Source organism: Mchenga conophoros, linkage group LG3 (genome assembly GCF_057382185.1).
Source record: "Mchenga conophoros isolate Kocher_MC1m ecotype Shallow Benthic linkage group LG3, M_conophoros_male_GT1.1, whole genome shotgun sequence".
Classification (NCBI taxonomy): Eukaryota; Metazoa; Chordata; class Actinopteri; order Cichliformes; family Cichlidae; genus Mchenga; species Mchenga conophoros.
Window position 1 is genome coordinate 27,705,112 of NC_140528.1, and position 18,853 is coordinate 27,723,964.

Genomic DNA, 18,853 nt, shown 5'->3' on the forward strand with positions numbered 1-18,853 from the left:
AGAAATCAATCTTTCTTTCTTTCTTCAACAAAATTGCAGACTGCACAGATGGTACCTTCCCAAAGGAAAAAGTACTATAGCTTACTAGGGTATATATATTAGACTTAATAGTCACTATATACAGTAATTGACTTCTATTCCTTTTACATCAAATTAAAACTTTGGGTGTCAGATAATTATTTATTAAAAGCTAGACATTTTAAATGAGAATAAGAAAGAAAAGTATGTCTTTGTGCCCCTTTTCCCAGTTAATGCCCTATCGGCCCCCCTGGCTAAACTTTGCTAGATCCGCCCCTGCACAGTTACCAGCCGTCAGCTACGTAGAAAAAGATCCTGGTGTAGAAAGTAATATTAAATAAATTCTAACAACAGCTGATCAAGCTTAAACGTGCTGCTGTTGTTCAGCCGCTGGTTTCCTCTTTCTGGTGCAAAGTGGACCAAAAACAAACAAGAGAGACGGAGTCGCGACAGAAAAGCCGATCAGCTGATCATTTAAGCAGTTTCATGATTGAAGTAGCAGCCGGAGAGCGAGAGGCAGTCGCTCGTTAAGCTTAACGTGGGAATGCTTTACAAACATTCAGAGATGGACTTACACACTTGCTTTACTTCTCTCGGGGATAACTTTGTCGGAGATGAAATGCCGGGTTGCTAGCGAAGCTCCACATGCTATCCAGACCACCGACAGGTCCCGCATGCCACAGCCGCTCTATCACGTGATGCATACTGCTCCGACGTGCTAACGTTCTGAGGTGAGTTACGGCGTGTTGCAAGTTTTGTGAGGTGCTTTCGTGATATTTAATGGATCGGATTACATTTTTTATTTTTCCCGATATCCGATCCAGTAATTTAGGTCAGTATCGGACCGATACCGATACGTAATATCGGATCGGTCCATCTCTAGTTATTATTTAATATTTTATAATTAATTATTTTTTTTACTCAGTTGTATATAGAATTTGTATTCTATTTTTATCCTATTTTCTATTTTATTCTATATTATTCCACTGTATAAAGTATTTTATTTTACTTTATTGTATTCTGTACACGGTGGCAGCACGGTAGCACGGTGGTTAGCACTGTTGCCGCACAGCAAGAAGGTCCTGAGTTCAATTCCACCATCAGGCCGGGGTCTTTCTGTGTGGAGTTTGCATGTTCTCCCCGTGTTTGCGTGGGTTCTCTCCGGGTACTCTGGCTTCCTCCCACCATCCAAAGACATGCAGCTTGTGGGGATAGGTTAATTGGATAATCCAAATTGTCACTAGGTGTGAATGCGCGAGTGAATGTGAGTGTGAATGGTTGTCTGTCCCTGTGTGTTGGCCCTGCGACAGACTGGCGACCTGTCCAGGGTGTACCCCGCCTCTCGCCCTATGACAGCTGGGATAGGCTCCAGCGCCCCTCTGAAAAGGATAAGCGGAAGTGAATGGATGGATGGATGTATTCTGTACAGTTGTGTACAGTATTTTATTCTTATTGTATTCTAATTTTTGCTATCTAACTTTTGCACTGTCCACTTCCTGCTGTGATGAAATAAATTTCCCACGTGTGGAACTGATAAAAGTTATCTTATCTTATCTTGGTTAACTCAGTTTCCCTGGGTCTTTTACTTTCAGCGCTGCAGATGAAACCAAACTGTTATGTATTGTGTGCAAAAGTCAAATCAGCAGAGGCAGAGATATCAAACATCTTACAACATCTGCTATGCATAATCACCTGCACTTAAAGCATCCTCTCCTGGTGCTGTCTGCCAACCCCCCCCCCCCACCAGCACCAGTTCATCATCACAGCCATGTTCTGCCCCTGCAAGTCAGTTTCCCTGTCTGTTCAGCGTCCTCCAACAAGGACGGGTGGTGGTGGAGTTCATAATGTTCACAATGGTATTTTATTAGTTGTTGGTTTAACCATGGGTGAGGCTATTATGTTATTTTCTTTTCAATTACGTTCCTTCTTACATGTTCATTGTTGGATTTATGGAAGAACATCAACTAATATTGCATATCCATAATTATTATAATGGATATGATTAAAGAATACTTACATTATAATGTTAATTAGAAGTGTAACGCCAAAAAAACCTGATTTTTACGCCTATTTTGAATTTTATTCAAATACATTTGCAAATACAAATACTTTTCCCTCCTCAACAAATACAAATACAGATAAAAATACCAGCTGCTTTTCACATCTATACCACAGACACAGCAGCCAGTGAAGCAGAAGAACATCACATCAAGAAGGCCCTGAGTAAATGTGGTTATCCCAGCTGGACATTTGTCAAAGCTGAGAAGGCGCCTAAAGGAAGCTCCAGGATGATCCAGGAGAGAAGGACAACCGCTGCTTAAGTGAAAAAGCTTAGTGATCCTGTATGTGTCAGGAGTATCGGAACAGTTGAGATGCATTTTCTCTAAACACCGCATCTCCATGGCTTTTAAATCGGGTCCCCGACACAAACAGAGTAACATAGTGTACACTGTTAAGTGCAGGAGGATTGCCAGGATCTATACATCAGGGAAACCAAACAACCTCTGGCTAAGAGGATACACCTAAAGGCCAGTGGACGCTCTTTCAATGATGAGGATGTAACATCCTGGACAGGGAGGAACGCTGGTTTGAGCGCGGAGTCAAGGAGGCCATTTACGTGAAAAGGGAAAATGCTCCTTGATCAATTTGAGACTTTTATATTTGCATATAAATGATCAAGGAACTGACCTCACAGCCCATTGTTCATACAGTGGGCTGGTTTCATTTTTTGTGCAAATGTACTCTTTATAAGATTGGGGGAACCTGCAGTCAGCTGAGACTGAAGAAGTCACTTGGATGAATGACGAACAGAATGAATGATGAACAGAATCAACCTTTTGGGGATTTCTTTACATGGATGATTAAGCAGGCATCAAGACATAATTCAGCCAAAATTTCATGTTTCGTGTTATTTTGTTTACCCCTTACTGACTTGTTTGAGTCTTGACTTTTTCCAAAATCTTCTTTGTGACTTCCAAAGCATCTTCAAATTTGTATTTGCTGATCATCAAATTCACTGTCTCTGTGTTATCAGCCGTCTGAAGATCAGTCTTTGGGATTACTGGTAAACCGCCCAGTAACTGAGGTTTCTGTAGATACCACTTAAAATATTTCAGTTCCTTTTCTCCCAAATCTCCCAGCGTTTTCAGAAGTTGTGTCTGAGCAGGTTCCTCCATCTTTGAACTGTGAAAAACACAAAATGACTCATTTATAAACAAAGAACACATCAAAGTCAGTACGTTTTTTTTCCATAAAGTTGATCCAGTCAGTATTCCTCTTTACACAGTCTTCAATGTTTGTTAGGGATTAGTTAGAATCTTCTGATCTTGGCTGATTAATTTCTTGAAGTTTATATTAAATGAGAGATACATCCACCACTTCATTTTCTTATCTGCATTTTAAATTCAGTCTCACAGAATGAGAGGGAAATGAATTAGTAAATCTGATTAATTTGTTTTGAAAATGTAAGAAATATAAAGTACAGATATTTGTTTAAAAATGTAGGGAACAAAAGTAAAAAGTAGTCTGAAAATAAAAATACTCAAGTACAGATACCTGAAGTGCCTTAAGTACAATAACTAATTATTAAGTGTGCCTATGCCAAGAGGCACACTTAATAACTCACCCCAGAGTTTTGAGACAAGCTTCACAAATGTTATATCATTTTGTGCGGCTGGATCTGGAATGGTGTACTATGACTTTTGGGGTTTATGACTTTTATACTTTTTTAAATATTAATATTTTAGTGCAAATTTTGGCCCATTGACATGATGGAAAACTCCATATCCCACAATTCATAGCACACCTCTGCCGCCATATCCCACAATTCATAGCTCACCTCTGCCAGTCAAACAATGGAGCCCACCTCTTCGTTTTATATATTGCTTTTATTAATGTTTCTAGGTGACAAAATAAACTTTTAAGATATTTTCAGGCAAAAATGTAGCTGTGTAAACTTCAAGTATCTGCTCGTTTTATCAAGACATGCCATATTAGCAACAGTGCTCTGACGATGTTGCTGCCATATGGCAGCTAGCCGGCTAGCTAGCGCTTGGCTGAAAAGCACCAGCTAGGGCGACTCTCTCTCTTGTTTCACCTCCCGGGTCTCTCACAAATACTCGCACAGACTCGGAGTCACAGTTTCGTTTTTATGGGCCGATGATTCATTTATTCATTTTAGTAATGGTATAAACAGTGAAAGGTGGTGGATTGTCCAGATGCTGGTCGATGTGCAAAAACAACTGAGTTGTTTGGTGGTGGCTAACGCGGAGCTCCAACAGAGGGCAGCTAGCCACCGGTGTATGACAGAAAGGACATGCAGGAGCCGAGCGACTGGCTTACACCGAGAGCGGTTCTCTGTCTCGTTTCACACCCCTCTCTCTCTCTCGCGCCGCCGGTACGAGTGTCCGGTGAACTGAATGTCAGGTAAGACATTATGTATATTTTCGTTGTGCTGACTTTTTACAATCAGTTAAAATAAGTCATACTGCGCGCTAGCTAGCATGACAGACTTTCTATACAGCTGGGTGCGTGCTTTGTTACTGATGGTGAACTTTATTGTATTCATAAGGTTAGTTAGTAGAGTTGCCAAACGTCCCGTGCAAACGGAATCGTCCCGCATTCAGAGAAAATATTACACATTTCGTATTGAGCTGAAAAGGAACACAGTTTGTCCCGTACTTCAGCTACAATGGAAAAAGACACAAAGCTGGAGTTATTCTCTCGTTACGCTGCACAGCGGACTCTTCCCCTGTCATTCTCTTGCCTGTTGCAACTTCAATCATGAAACTGATAAATGATCAGCTGATTGGCTTTTCTCTCGTGTTTGTTTATCACCCACTTTGTGCCAGAAAGAGGAAGCCGGCGGATGTTGCGCTAAACAACAGCAGCACGTTTAAACTTGATCAGCTGCTGTTAGAATTTATTTGATATTAATTCTAGTATCAGCTGATGTTTTCTGGAGCCACAGCTGTAAAGGTGGCTGGTCGAAACCAGGAGATGTCCTTACTGAATCATCAGAGCTGAACAGGTGATGGAGAAACAGGTTTAACTTTTAGGTGACATGAATGAGTTGAAGGGAAGTTATGAACAGTTTCTGAGAGACAAATAACACCAGGATCCTTTTCTATGTAGCTGACAGCTGGTAACTGTGCAGGGGCGGATCTAGCAAAGTGTTGCCCGGGTTTCCATGTAGGGCATTAACAGGGAGAGGGGGGCACAAAGAAATACTTTTCTTTCTTATTCTCATTAAAAATATTTAGCTTTTATTAAATAGTTATCTGAATCTTACAACCAAAGTTTGTATAATAATACACAAGATTGGCTGTAGACCATTGTTAATCATTCAGAACACTGTGTAAAAATTAGAGATGGCACGATACCACTTTTTTATGTCCGATACCGATATCATAAATTTGGATATCTGCCGATACCGATATGAATCCGATATAGTATTTTTTAATCAACAAAACTGTTTTTTAAAATATCTTGCTGCATTTTGTATAAGTTCATACTCAAGTTTAAAACAACAACTACACTAAAGCTATTCTGTTATACCTGTATACAAAAAAAATATTTCATAGTACAGCAATACTGATCAATCTAATAAACTTAAACCTACACCATCCTCCCTATTCTGGTATTTTAAAGAGTACTTAGCGTAAATATTAAGCAACCTAACTAATAGGGTTCCAACTCCCAGCAACAACAAAAATAAATAAATAAAAAATAGGGAACCACCCCTCACGCTCCACCTCATGATGCTAAATCGACGTAATCAACCTTAATTTGATGCAGTGTGAAAAAAAATGCACAGAAATCAATTATTTTTCAAGAAATATTAAATAGATTCAACATCTTTCTTCAACAAAATTGCAGACTGCACAGATGGTACCTTCCCAAAGGAAAAAGTACTATAGCTTACTAGGGTATATATATATTAGACTTAATAGTCACTATATACAGTAATTGACTTCTATTCATTTTACATCAAATTAAAACTTTGGGTGTCAGATAATTATTTATTAAAAGCTAGACATTTTAAATGAGAATAAGAAAGAAAAGTCTGTCTTTGTGCCCCCTTTTCCCTGTTCATGCCCTATCGGCCCCCCTGGCTAAACTTTGCTAGATTCGCCCCTGCACAGTTACCAGCCGTCAGCTACGTAGAAAAAGATCCTGGAGTAGAAAGTAATATTAAATAAATTCTAACAACAGCTGATCAAGCTTAAACGTGCTGCTGTTGTTCAGCCGCTGGTTTCCTCTTTCTGGTGCAAAGTGGGCCAAAAACAAACAAGAGAGACGGACTGGCGACAGAAAAGCCGATCAGCTGATCATTAAGCAGTTTCATGATTGAAGTAGCAGCAAGAAGAGGCAGTCGCTTGTTAAGCTTAACGCAGGAATGCTTTACAAACATTCAGAGATGGACTTACACACTTGCTTTACTTCTCTCGGGGATAACTTTATCGGAGATGAAATGCCGGGTTGCTAGCGAAGCTCCACATGCTATCCAGACCACCGACAGGTCCCGCATGCCACAGCCGCTCTATCACGTGATGCATACTGTTGCAAGTTTTGTGAGGTGCTTTCGTGATATTTAATGGATCGGATTACATTTTTTATTTTTCTCTGATATCCGATCCAGTAATTTAGGTCAGTATCGGACCGATACCGATACGTAATATCGGATCGGTCCATCTCTAGTAAAAATAATAAAAACCAAAAAGTGAATGCAAAAGTGCATAAATATTTATTTTACGTGTTTGATGTGTGTGGCAGGGCGTGGTCTGCAGTGTCGCTGCAGACCTTATTTAAGACCTTGTATGTGAGGAGCAGGATTTTGAATTCTGGATTTAAGAGGAAGCCAATGAAGGGAAGCCAATACTAGAGTTGGATGTCTTGGTCTCGAGCAGGGATGGGTATCATTTAGGTTTTATCCGATACTGGTGCCAAAACGGTACTTTTAAAACTGTGCAGATGCTTAAACTGTGCTCGAACCGGTGCTTAACCCTTTAAAGCCGGTAGGAGCGGTCACGCTCCATTTTGCATAACTATTTTTAAATCCCTGTAGAACCAGAAACACGTAAGCTAGTGCAAAAAATTTTTTTTGCATATGAAATCAGAGGAGTTGTACTTACTTACTTAAATGTAAGGCCTTTTTTTAATTATAAGCCTTACAAGCCTATACTGGTGTTTTTAAAAGTCATGTTTGACTTCATGCTTTTCTGAATAGTTTCTGGGATGCTTAGAACTCAAATTGCACTGCTTTAAATAGTTTATTTTGATGCACATGCTGTTTACTTTGCAGATTTGCTTTATAATATTATGTAAAAAAAACAAAAACGATTTTCAATTTTTTTGTAGTTTATTGCACTTTTTGCAATTTATGTAGTTACTATGGACTTAATGCATACATATTATTAAAATTTGGGCGATAACAGTTGTATTGATGTATAGCAACTTGAAATGCTCCCAAAACTGGCACTACAGCATGTAAAAATATAAAGTAAGCTCTGGCGGACTTGGTTCTATGGTAGGTCTTAAAGGGTTAAACAATGGAAAAAACAAACTTTGTCCTAAAACCTATCATGTTTAGCTGTTTTTTTTTGTAAAAAGATACAATGTTAGCCTTTTTTGCAGCTATAGGGCATATGGTATCACTCTATCAAACAAGAAGACACCCACATGTAACTATGACGGTGTTGCTAGTTTACCTTACATACATTAATTTAATAACGTGGTTAGCCTACTCAACGTAAATTACACACGACTTTACATTAGGCTACTCACGCAGAGAAGAACGGCTTCTGCTGCCATCATCATCCGTCATCATTTCAGCTAAACTGGCAGGGCTAGGGGCCAGGAAACTACTCTTTGGGTTCTTGGGGGATGTTGCTAACTCCGGGTCCGATAACAGGCACCACACCGGCAGTAGATGTGCTCGGTGTGAGGTCTCGCAGCAAGCTATCAAATGGCACCGGATACCGGTACCCATCCCTTGTCTCGAGACCGGTCTCGAGACCACTTTTACGTGGTCTTGGTCTCGACAGACTTTGGTCTTGGTCTTGTCTTGGTCTCGGATTCCTGGGTCTTGTCTCGGTCTTGCTGTCTCAGATTGACATAGTGGTCGGGAGATTTGGAGTTAACAGTATCCATGACACACAACGTAATGTTCGAAAATGTGTCGTGTGCAAAAGCATCAGCTCTAACAGCCGTGCTTAGAGAGTCCTTTATAGTGAATCAGAAGAGTCGACTCCCATTGAGCGAGAACCAGCTCCTCACTTAATTTCCTTTTGCTGCTCAGCTCCCACACAGTGGCTCAGCTATGCTCCAATCATAGCTGGACTGGCCATCGGGCATACCAGGCATATGTCCGGTATGCCCGATGGTGATTTTTTGTTTTTATGGGCCGATGTTTTTTTTTTTTTTTTCGTTTTTGTAACAGCATAAACAATGAAAGGTGGTGGATTGGTCAGATGCTGGGCTATCTGTAAAAATAACTCAGTTGTTCGGTGGTGGCTATGGCGGAGCTTCCACAGAGGCCAGCAGGTGGATGAAGGAAAGGGGAGGCAGGAGGAGGAGAGACCCGAGGCAGTGGCTGGTCTGAGTGTCAGGTGAACTGAACTTCAGGTAAGAAGTTATGACCTGCAGTCTATCTGGGTCAGATATAAACCAAGTTTAGGTGCAGTTTATTTTCTTTGTGCTGACTTTTTACTGTCAGTTACAATAACTCATACTGCGTGAGCTAGCATGACGGAGTTTCTATACAGCTGGGTGGGTGCTATGATGTTACTGATAGTGAACTTTATTTTATTCATAAGGTTAGTTAGTAGAGTTGCCAAACGTCCCGTAAAAAACGGAATCGTCCCGTATTCAGAGAAAATATTACGTATTTCGCATTGAGCTGAAAAGGAACACAGTTTGTCCCGAACTTCAGCTACAATGAAACAAAGACACAAAGCTGGAGTTACTCTGTCGTTACGCTGCACAGCTGCCTCTTCTTCTCTCATTCTCTCCCCCTGCCTCTCCTGTTGCTACTTCAATCATGAAACTGATCAATGATCACCTGTTGTTGCAGACTGCTGAGTTTGCGTCTTTTGCTGGGACTTACATCGGCTTTTCTGATGTCTCATCTCCTTATCACTTTGCGGCAGAAAGAGGAAACCAGCGGATGTTGCACTAAACAACAGCAGCACGTTTAAACTTGATCAGTTGTTGTTAGAATTTATTTAATATTACTTTCTAGTATCAGCTGGATGGTCAAGACAATGGGTGGTCAGAAGAAAAGGAAAAGGTAAAGGACAGAGGGACAGAAGATAACCACCCATCATCTTTGTAGCTGACAGCTGGTAACTGTGCAGGGGCGGGTCTAGCAAAGTTTTGCCAGGGGGGCAGGTGTGGCATTAACAGGAAAAGGGGGCACAAAGAAATACTTTTCTTTCTTATTCTCATTTAAAATGTCTCACTTTTAACAAATAATTATCTGTATCAAGTTTTTATGTCAAATCTATAGAAATCATACATATACCAACAAGACTGTGTACATCACTGTCACAACAGCGGTTGTTTTCATTCAAAGGCTTTATGACTTTTCCTATTATACCTGGTGGGCCGGTCTCTAATCCCTCCATATTGTGGCCAATCACATGCGAGGATATAGTATAATAGAAGTAATAAATGCATGAACTAGTTTTTCAGCATCACTCTGAGACAGGATATTTCTAATTTTAGAGATTTTGCACAAATGGAAGAAAGCATTCCTACATATTTGTTTAATATGGGCATTGAAGGATACATCCTGTTCAAAAATGACTCCAACGTTCCTCACAGTGTTACTGGAGGCCAATGTAATGTGATCCAGAGTAAGAATCTGGTTAAGTAAAGGAAAAACATGTTGCATTTGCATTTGCAGTAAAGAAAAATTGAAAAACTGTTAGAACCTGTTTAATGTCTGAGAGCTGCAGTGGTTCTGATAAAGAGTGAGCAGTCTGAGATGTCAGTGAGCAGTAACAAGGAGAAAATGTTTGCTGCCTGTTGAACAGAAACACTTTCCAAGACAATTGAAAGCTGACTGATCAGAGAGACTTACAGCAGTGACGCTGAGTCCTGGTTCTCCTCACAGATCCAAGAGTTCACAGAGTGCAGCTGAAGACTTCACCTCACCTGAGCTGGATCACCTCACCGGCAAACACTGACACAATAAGTCTCAGAACTTCCTGTCGAGCACAGCTGGCTCCACCTCAGCCTCTAAAACCTGAATGTTGACTTCTTGGAACAAGCTGGTTTGATCTGTTTGTGTTTCCAGTTAAAGGGAGGGACAGTGTCACTTACACACTTAAAACTGTTTTATAAAACACTTGTGAACAAACACTGGAAGAAGACATCCAAAATCCAGCACTTGAGATCTGTTGTGGTACAAGTACTGCACCACCACTGAGTTAGTGTTTGTATAAATGTGGTGAAGCAAAGCCAAAAAGAAAAACCCCACCATCATGTGTATAAAAATACTTATTGGATAAATAATGAAAGAATCAGCACAACATACCAAAGAAAGAAAAATGAGGTCAGGGCCTCAGACAGAAATGATAAAGATATAAAACATGACAGTTGTATATGAACACAGGTCTGAACAGGTTGGTCCTGATCTGCTCATTAAAATCTGCATTATCTCGCTTTTTCATTTTCTTCAATAGTTTTGTCTCTAAAGAGTTTACACTTTTTGAGTGGATTTGGTTTTTTGTGGATTGGGCACTGGCGATCCGGTTCCTCCATTTTCTTTGGACTGAGATTATTCTGGTCCGGCTCTGCCGTAATATCCATTTTGTGTGCTGACACAGTAGGTTTGCGACTATAAGACCTCAGTTTTTCTGTGGGAGAAGGGACATGGGTGTTGGCCTTGGACATAGCAAAGCTTGGGTCATTCCTCATTTTCGCTTGCCGCTGGACAAATTGTGTGAAAACTGAGAAAGGAGGAAATGACACACGATGAGTGTCCTTGTACTGTGTTCCTACAGTTGTCCACTTTTCCTGTAGGTTGAAGGGAAGTTTTTCCACTATTTGCCTGACTCCTCTAGCTGTTTCCAGGTAAGCAAGTCCTGGGAGTGCGCCATCTTGTTTAGCACACTGTGGCTCCAATAAGATGTCACTAAGTTCCTGCAGCTTAACATTGTCTTTGTTTGTGAGTTTGGGAAAGTCCTCTACCTTTTTTAAGAGTGCGTCCTCAATAGCCTCAGGTGAGCCGTAGCACTCTTCAAGGCGTTGCCAGACCATCTTCGCACCTGCAGCAGGATTGAGGGTGTGTACAGCACGAATGCGCTTAGCCTGTTCGGATGATGTTGGATCCAACCATTTTGTTAGCAAGTCTAATTCCTCTCTTGGAGACAAATTTAGGTCTTTGGTTGCGCTGATGAATGAGGTTTTCCATGCCCAATAGTTTTTAGGTTTGTCATCAAAGTGCAAAAGACCTGTGCTGACTAGTTTTTTGCGAATTAGGTATTTTGCAAACTGTTGCATTTCACTTGATTCAGGTACGCAGTTGTTAAGGTTGGGGGTGTGCTTTGTGGAGTTGGACCAGTACGTGTCGACTACACATGTGTTCGCTGTTTGCTCCTGTTTCCTTTCTCTGTTTACAGGTGGTGTTTTCGTCTGAGTGTTGGTTATAAAAGGATTAGTTATTTGTGTACTCTCTTGTACATCTACTTCATTGCAATTTCCTTTAGGAGACTGTGCTGGGTCGTGCTGAGTGTCTGGGTAGAGTAACTCCCATTGTTGTTGAACATATTCGTTAGTGCGGTGCACTGTACTGATGGGCTCAGCTTCCTCACAAAGTTCTCCGTAGAGCTCCCCGCTCTGAATCTCTTCTTCTTCATAGGATGAGGCCTCTGCTTCAGCTGCGGCTATTGCTTTTTGGCACTGGAGGACATGTAGATGAGCATCCAGTTCAGCTCTCTGTTTCATTGCATTAGCTTCCTTTTCAGCGAGATGAGCATCGAGTTCAGCTCTCTGTTTCATTGCATTAGCTTCCTTTTCAGTGAAGGCCAGTTGAGCTCGTGCTGCTTGAGCTTTGGCGTAGGCCCTTGCAGCTGCAGAAGCTGTTGATGAGGATGTCCTTTGAGAACGCCTTGTCGATGTTCTGGATTGCTGCGACTTGGTGTCGAATGGCTGAGACCGTTGCTGCATTGTAGCTGGTTGAGTGGCGACGTCTGCTTGTTGTTCACCACCGGCTACTTCGTCTAGCTCTTCGGCAGCGTAGTCTTTTAAGTAATTTCTTCCTGAGCGTAGACTCATGTTGCTTAAAGTAGCTCTGTATGCTTGAACCTGCTGAGTAGGCGTCTTTTCGTTCGTCTTTTTACTATGCTGCCCTCACGACACGTGACCATGTGAAGCTAGACAGCTAGCGAACAAAATAGAGGAGATCTTCCACACAAGGCTTGCTTTTCTTGCTTTTAATGAAGATCCTTTAAAGCCTTATCTCTCTCAAGGCTTCTCCTTGCTATTTCTTATTTGTAACTAAAACATACAGAAAGTGAAAATAAATTGCTAGCTAATACACATCTCAATGACAAACTTACTGATTAGCCTAGCTTAACACGTGCGTTACATTAGCATCGCAGTTCACTCCATGTAAACACATATAAAAGTCATCTCTGAACATATTAATAAGACGAACGTTTCCCAAGGTACAAGCGTGTAGGGCACTCTTAGCGTGTACATGAACTCGTTCACTCTTTTAATACTGACGAAGCACTTTTCACAGCATTAACGGAGAAAATACGTCAAAGATAGGTTAATTATCAGAGCGCTCCCTCGCTCCCATTTCCGCACGTACAATACAAAGATCGCTTGTGATAACGATGTCTCACTCTGAGCAAATTTTGAACCCATACATTTTACCTGTTTTTAGCATGAATCACTTATAATATTTCTTAACTTTGAACTTATTTATCACTTTGCTTATGTAACTTAATCAGACTATGCACTAACCACGGACTTTTGACCAAAAGGCATAACATTCATCTTTAATCACTGGTGAAATAAAGCTGCTTTGTTTGATGATGATTGATGTGGTTGTGTTTCCTGCTTTCAGTCTTCCAAGGAAATTTTCAGACTAGAAATACTAGAAACCGCCTGCAACACAGTTTCAGTTGGCAGCGCCCCTGCTCTTTGTGAAACAACAACAACATGTTATTTAACAGATCTGTAAAAAGACTAAAACAAACCAAGAGTTTAACTTCAAAACTGAATTAAACACATTTTAATTCAGACTTTTCAAAGGTGTCAGGGTTACTTTGTCCATAGTTTAAAACATATTTCCATTCCTCTTTATCTATCCTGGGAGTTTCTGCAAAACCTGAATGAGCAGAAGAATGTTCAGTTACAGCTCCAGGCTTCTCAGCTTTAACCCCTGCATGAGTGACAGTCAAGTATCACTCCTCAGGCTCCTTTCAGACTACGTGGCTTGCTCAACTTGTTGGTGCAAAAAGGTGATTAGCTGAAAACTTGGCATGTCTCAAAATGGTGTGCAGTGTGTCCTTAAAGATCTGAGAAAGAATAGAATAGAGTAAAATAGCTTTTTATCGTCATTTACAAATACAATGAAATTTTGAGTGCTCCACACCAACTGTGCCAGGATAAAATATAAATATTAGAAAGCTCTGCTGACAATGACCCACACCCATTTTCACCCCTGGGCCGTGTGATTAGGCAGAGGATCAATAGTGGCTCCACAACCCTCTTAGGGACACTCCCAACAGGCCTTAAAAATCTGGGACTCTCCACCAAATGTTCTCAGAAATGAAGAAGCTTCTCAGACAAAAATTAATGACGTTCAGTCTTTTCCTTCCAAGCTCCTGAGATCACCATGACCTGGGTGACTGAGAACCACAGACATCAATAAAACCACACATGAGTGATGGTAACTGGTAAATATTATCGTTTAATAAGTTGAGTTCATGTTTTTATCATTTTCCAATACTGTTCCTCTGATTCAGGATTATGTGTGTGCATTGCCGACACGGTCGTTATCATCCTACAGTCCTCTAGACACACTCAAAACTGTTAAGGGTAGCTGCACACCAGAGGTGTGAAGTATCCATACATTCATCCATCCATCAATCTTCTTCTGCTTTAACCAGGGCCAGGTTGCAGGGGCAGCAGCCTAAGCAGAAAACCCCAGACCTCCCTCTCCCTAGCCACCTCCTCCAGTTTATCTGGGGGAACACCAAGGCGTTCCCAGGCCAGCTGAGAGATATAATCTCTCCAGCGTGTCCTAGATCTGCCCTGGGGGCACACAGGAGGCACCCTTGTCAGATGCCCAAACTACTTCAACTGGCTCACCCTTTAGAGGAAGCGCATTTCCGCCACTTGTATCGGCAATTTCATTCTTTCGGGCACTACCCACAGCTTGTGACCTGAGGGTAGGGACAAAGATTAACCACTAAATTGAGAGCTTTGCTTTTATGCTCAGCTCCCTCTTCACCACGATGGACCAGTGCAGCGTCCGCATCGCTGCAGCTGCAGCACCAATCCGTCTGTCGATCTCCCGCTCCCTTCTCCCATCACTCCTGAACAAGACCCCGAGATACTTGAACTCCTCCACTTGGTGCAGGAACTCGTCCCTGACCCGGAGTGGGCACTCCACCCTTTTCCGGCTGAGAACCATGGCCTCAGATTTGGAGGTGTTGATCATCATTCCCGCTGCTTGACATGTTCGAATATGGTGTTCGTTATCACCAAACTGAGGTTTGCACAGAAGTCCAATAACAAAACACCGTTCAGGTTCAGATTAAGGAGGACGTTCCTCCCAATCACGCCCCTCCAGGTCTCGCTGTCACACACGTGAGCATTGAAATTTCCCAGTAGGACGACAGAGTCTCAAGGCGAAGCAACCTTCCAGCACCCCATCTGGTGCTGGGTACTCTGAACTGCCCCTCGGCGCGTAAGCACAGATGACAATCAGGACTCATTCCCTGTTACCTGAAGGCGCAGGGAACAAACCCTCTCATCCACCGAGAAGAACCCCAACGTACAGGCAGCAAGCCGAGGCGATACCAAGATACCCACACCAGCCCGCCGCCTCTCACCAGGGGCAACTCAGACAGAGTCCAGCCCCTCTCCAGGAGACTGGGTCCAGAGCCCAAGCCATGCGTTGAGGTGCGCCTGACTATATCTAGCCGGTACCTCTTAACCTCACGCATTGACTCAGGCTCCTTGCCCGCCAGAGAGCTGACATTCCATGTCCCAATTGCCAGTCTTGGTAGCCGGGGATCAGTCCGCCAGGGCCTCTGCTCCTTCCCACAATGCACCCGACCCCTACGGCGCTTCTGGCGGGTGGTGGGCCTGCAGGAGGTTGGGCCCATGTCCCCATTTTGGGCTTTGCCCGGGCGGGCCCCATGGCCCAGACAGGGTAAACTGTTACCTCTGTGATATCCTCACAAGGGTCTTCTGAATCGCTCTTTGTCTGGTCCCTTACCCAGGACCAATCTGCCATGGGAGACCCTACCAGGGGGCAAAAGCCTCCATGCAATATAGTCCCTGGGATCCCTGGGACACACAAAACCTTCCACCACGATAAGGTAGCAATTCAAGGAGGGGAGCAGAGAAGCAATGAAGTACAAATACTTTTTTAACCCTTTAAAGCTGGTTGGAACAGGCACGCTCCGTTTTGCATAACTATTTTTAAATCCCTGTACAACCAGAAACACGTAAGCTAGTGCAATAATTATTTTTTTTGCATATGAAACCAGAGGAGTTGTACTTACATCTTATTCCATCAGCCTGTCCTCGGTCACGGTTTCCTTCCACATATAGCTTTGCAAAACTTGCATAAAAACCACTTGCACCAACAAAAACATAATATTCCAGAAACACGCTTTGCTGATATGATCAGCTGTTCGTAACACTTCCTAAGTTGGACTAGCCGTCATCGCAAACTATTGTATGTCCGCCAATACCGTCCCAAAACCGGAGGTGGCGTCATTTTCGCGGAAAATGTAGTTTTTTACTTATAGGCCTTACAAGGCTATACTGGTGTTTTTAAAAGTCATGTTTGACTTCATGCTTTTCTGAATAGTTTCTGGGATGCTTAGAACTCAAATTGCGCTGCTTTAAATAGTTTATTTTGATGCACATGCTGTTTTCTTTGCAAACTTGCATTATAATATTTATTTTCATTTTTACCGCAGTATATAAAGATTGGTGTGCCTCAAAAATAAAATTATGAAGACACTCAAAAGAAAATTTCCTGTTGTTGTCAACTATTTTTTGCAACTTTTTTGTATTTAAAGTTTTGAGGGATAAACCTCTTAAATTTCTCTAAGTAGAAATATATGTAATAAAAAACAAAAACGATTTTCAATTTTTTTGTTGTTTATTGGACTTTTTTGAAATTTATGTAATTACTATGGACTTAATGCATACATATTATTAAAATATGGGCTATAACAGTTGTATAGCAACTTGAAATGCTCCCACAAATGGCACAAATGGCACAAAAAAATTGAAAATCGTTTTTGGTTTTTTTTTTACATTTTTACATGTTTTTGTTGCTGCAAGTGGTTTTTATGCAAGTTTTGCAAAGCTATATGTGGAAGGAAACCGTGACCGAGGACAGTCTAATGGAATAAGATGTAAGTACAACTCCTCTGGTTTCATATGCAAAAAAAATAATTATTGCACTAGCTTACGTGTTTCTGGTTCTACAGGGATTTAAAAATAGTTATGCAAAACGGAGCGTGCCTGTTCCAACCAGCTTTAAAGGGTTAAAAAAGTATTTGTACTTCATTGCTTCTCTGCTCCCCTCCTTGAATTGCTACCTTATCGTGGTGGAAGGTTTTGTGTGTCCCAGGGATCCCAGGGACTATATTGCATGGAGGCTTTTGCCCCCTGGTAGGGTCTCCCATGGCAGATTGGTCCTGGGTAAGGGACCAGACAAAGAGCGATTCAGAAGACCCTTGTGAGGATATCACAGAGGTAACAGTTTACCCTGTCTGGGCCATGGGGCCCGCCCGGGCAAAGCCCAAAATGGGGACATGGGCCCAACCTCCTGCAGGCCCACCACCCGCCAGAAGCGCCGTAGGGGTCGGGTGCATTGTGGGAAGGAGCAGAGGCCCTGGCGGACTGATCCCCGGCTACCAAGACTGGCAATTGGGACATGGAATGTCAGCTCTCTGGCGGGCAAGGAGCCTGAGTCAATGCGTGAGGTTAAGAGGTACCGGCTAGATATAGTCAGGCGCACCTCAACGCATGGCTTGGGCTCTGGACCCAGTCTCCTGGAGAGGGGCTGGACTCTGTCTGAGTTGCCCCTGGTGAGAGGCGGCGGGCTGGTGTGGGTATCTTGGTATCGCCTCGGCTTGCTGCCTGTACGTTGGGGTTCTTCTCGGTGGATGAGAGGGTTTGTTCCCTGCGCCTTCAGGTAACAGGGAATGAGTCCTGATTGTCATCTGTGCTTACGCGCCGAGGGGCAGTTCAGAGTACCCAGCACCAGATGGGGTGCTGGAAGGTTGCTTCGCCTTGAGACTCTGTCGTCCTACTGGGAAATTTCAATGCTCACGTGTGTGACAGCGAGACCTGGAGGGGCGTGATTGGGAGGAACGTCCTCCTTAATCTGAACCTGAACGGTGTTTTGTTATTGGACTTCTGTGCAAACCTCAGTTTGGTGATAACGAACACCATATTCGAACATATCAAGCAGCGGGAATGATGATCAACACCTCCAAATCTGAGGCCATGGTTCTCAGCTGGAAAAGGGTGGAGTGCCCACTCCGGGTCAGGGACGAGTTCCTGCACCAAGTGGAGGAGTTCAAGTATCTCGGGGTCTTGTTCAGGAGTGATGGGAGAAGGGAGCGGGAGATCGACAGACGGATTGGTGCTGCAGCTGCAGCGATGCGGACGCTGCACTGGTCCATCGTGGTGAAGAGGGAGCTGAGCATAAAAGCAAAGCTCTCAATTTAGTGGTTAATCTTTGTCCCTACCCTCAGGTCACAAGCTGTGGGTAGTGCCCGAAAGAATGAAATTGCCGATACAAGTGGCGGAAATGCGCTTCCTCTAAAGGGTGAGCCAGTTGAAGTAGTTTGGGCATCTGACAAGGGTGCCTCCTGTGTGCCCCCAGGGCAGATCTAGGACACGCTGGAGAGATTATATCTCTCAGCTGGCCTGGGAACGCCTTGGTGTTCCCCCAGATAAACTGGAGGAGGTGGCTAGGGAGAGGGAGGTCTGGGGTTTTCTGCTTAGGCTGCTGCCCCTGCTACCTGGCCCTGGTTAAAGCAGAAGAAGATTGATGGATGGATGAATGTATGGATACTTCACACCTCTGGTGTGCAGCTACCCTTAACAGTTTTGAGTGTGTCTAGAGGACTGTAGGATGATAACGACCGTGTCGGCAATGCACACACATAATCCTGAATCAGAGGAACAGTATTGGAAAATGATAAAAACATGAACTCAACTTATTAAACGATAATATTTACCAGTTACCATCACTCATGTGTGGTTTTATTGATGTCTGTGGTTCTCAGTCACCCAGGTCATGGTGATCTCAGGAGCTTGGAAGGAAAAGACTGAACGTCATTAATTTTTGTCCGAGAAGCTTCTTCATTTCTGAGAACATTTGGTGGAGAGTCCCAGATTTTTAAGGCCTGTTGGGAGTGTCCCTAAGAGGGTTGTGGAGCCACTATTGATCCTCTGCCTAATCACACGGCCCAGGGGTGAAAATGGGTGTGGGTCATTGTCAGCAGAGCTTTCTAATATTTATATTTTATCCTGGCACAGTTGGTGTGGAGCACTCAAAATTTCATTGTATTTGTAAATGACGATAAAAAGCTATTTTACTCTATTCTATTCT

The 18,853-nt window shown here is 42.8% G+C and overlaps 1 protein-coding gene across 1 annotated transcript in view; it reads right to left on the bottom strand.

Annotated features, from left to right (window-relative positions):
• The window catches only part of LOC146577963 (protein NLRC3-like), a 30,198-nt gene extending 20,001 nt beyond the window's left edge, over nt 1-10,197 (bottom strand). The window contains exons 1-2 of the mRNA XM_085268464.1: nt 10,103-10,197; nt 2,951-3,201 (exon numbers count right to left, since the gene is read on the bottom strand). Coding sequence (XP_085124590.1) covers nt 2,951-3,194 — 244 coding nt within the window. The 5' untranslated portion in view covers nt 3,195-3,201; nt 10,103-10,197. The remainder of the gene's footprint in view (nt 1-2,950; nt 3,202-10,102) is intronic.
• Nucleotides 10,198-18,853: the final 8,656 nt, after the last annotated feature.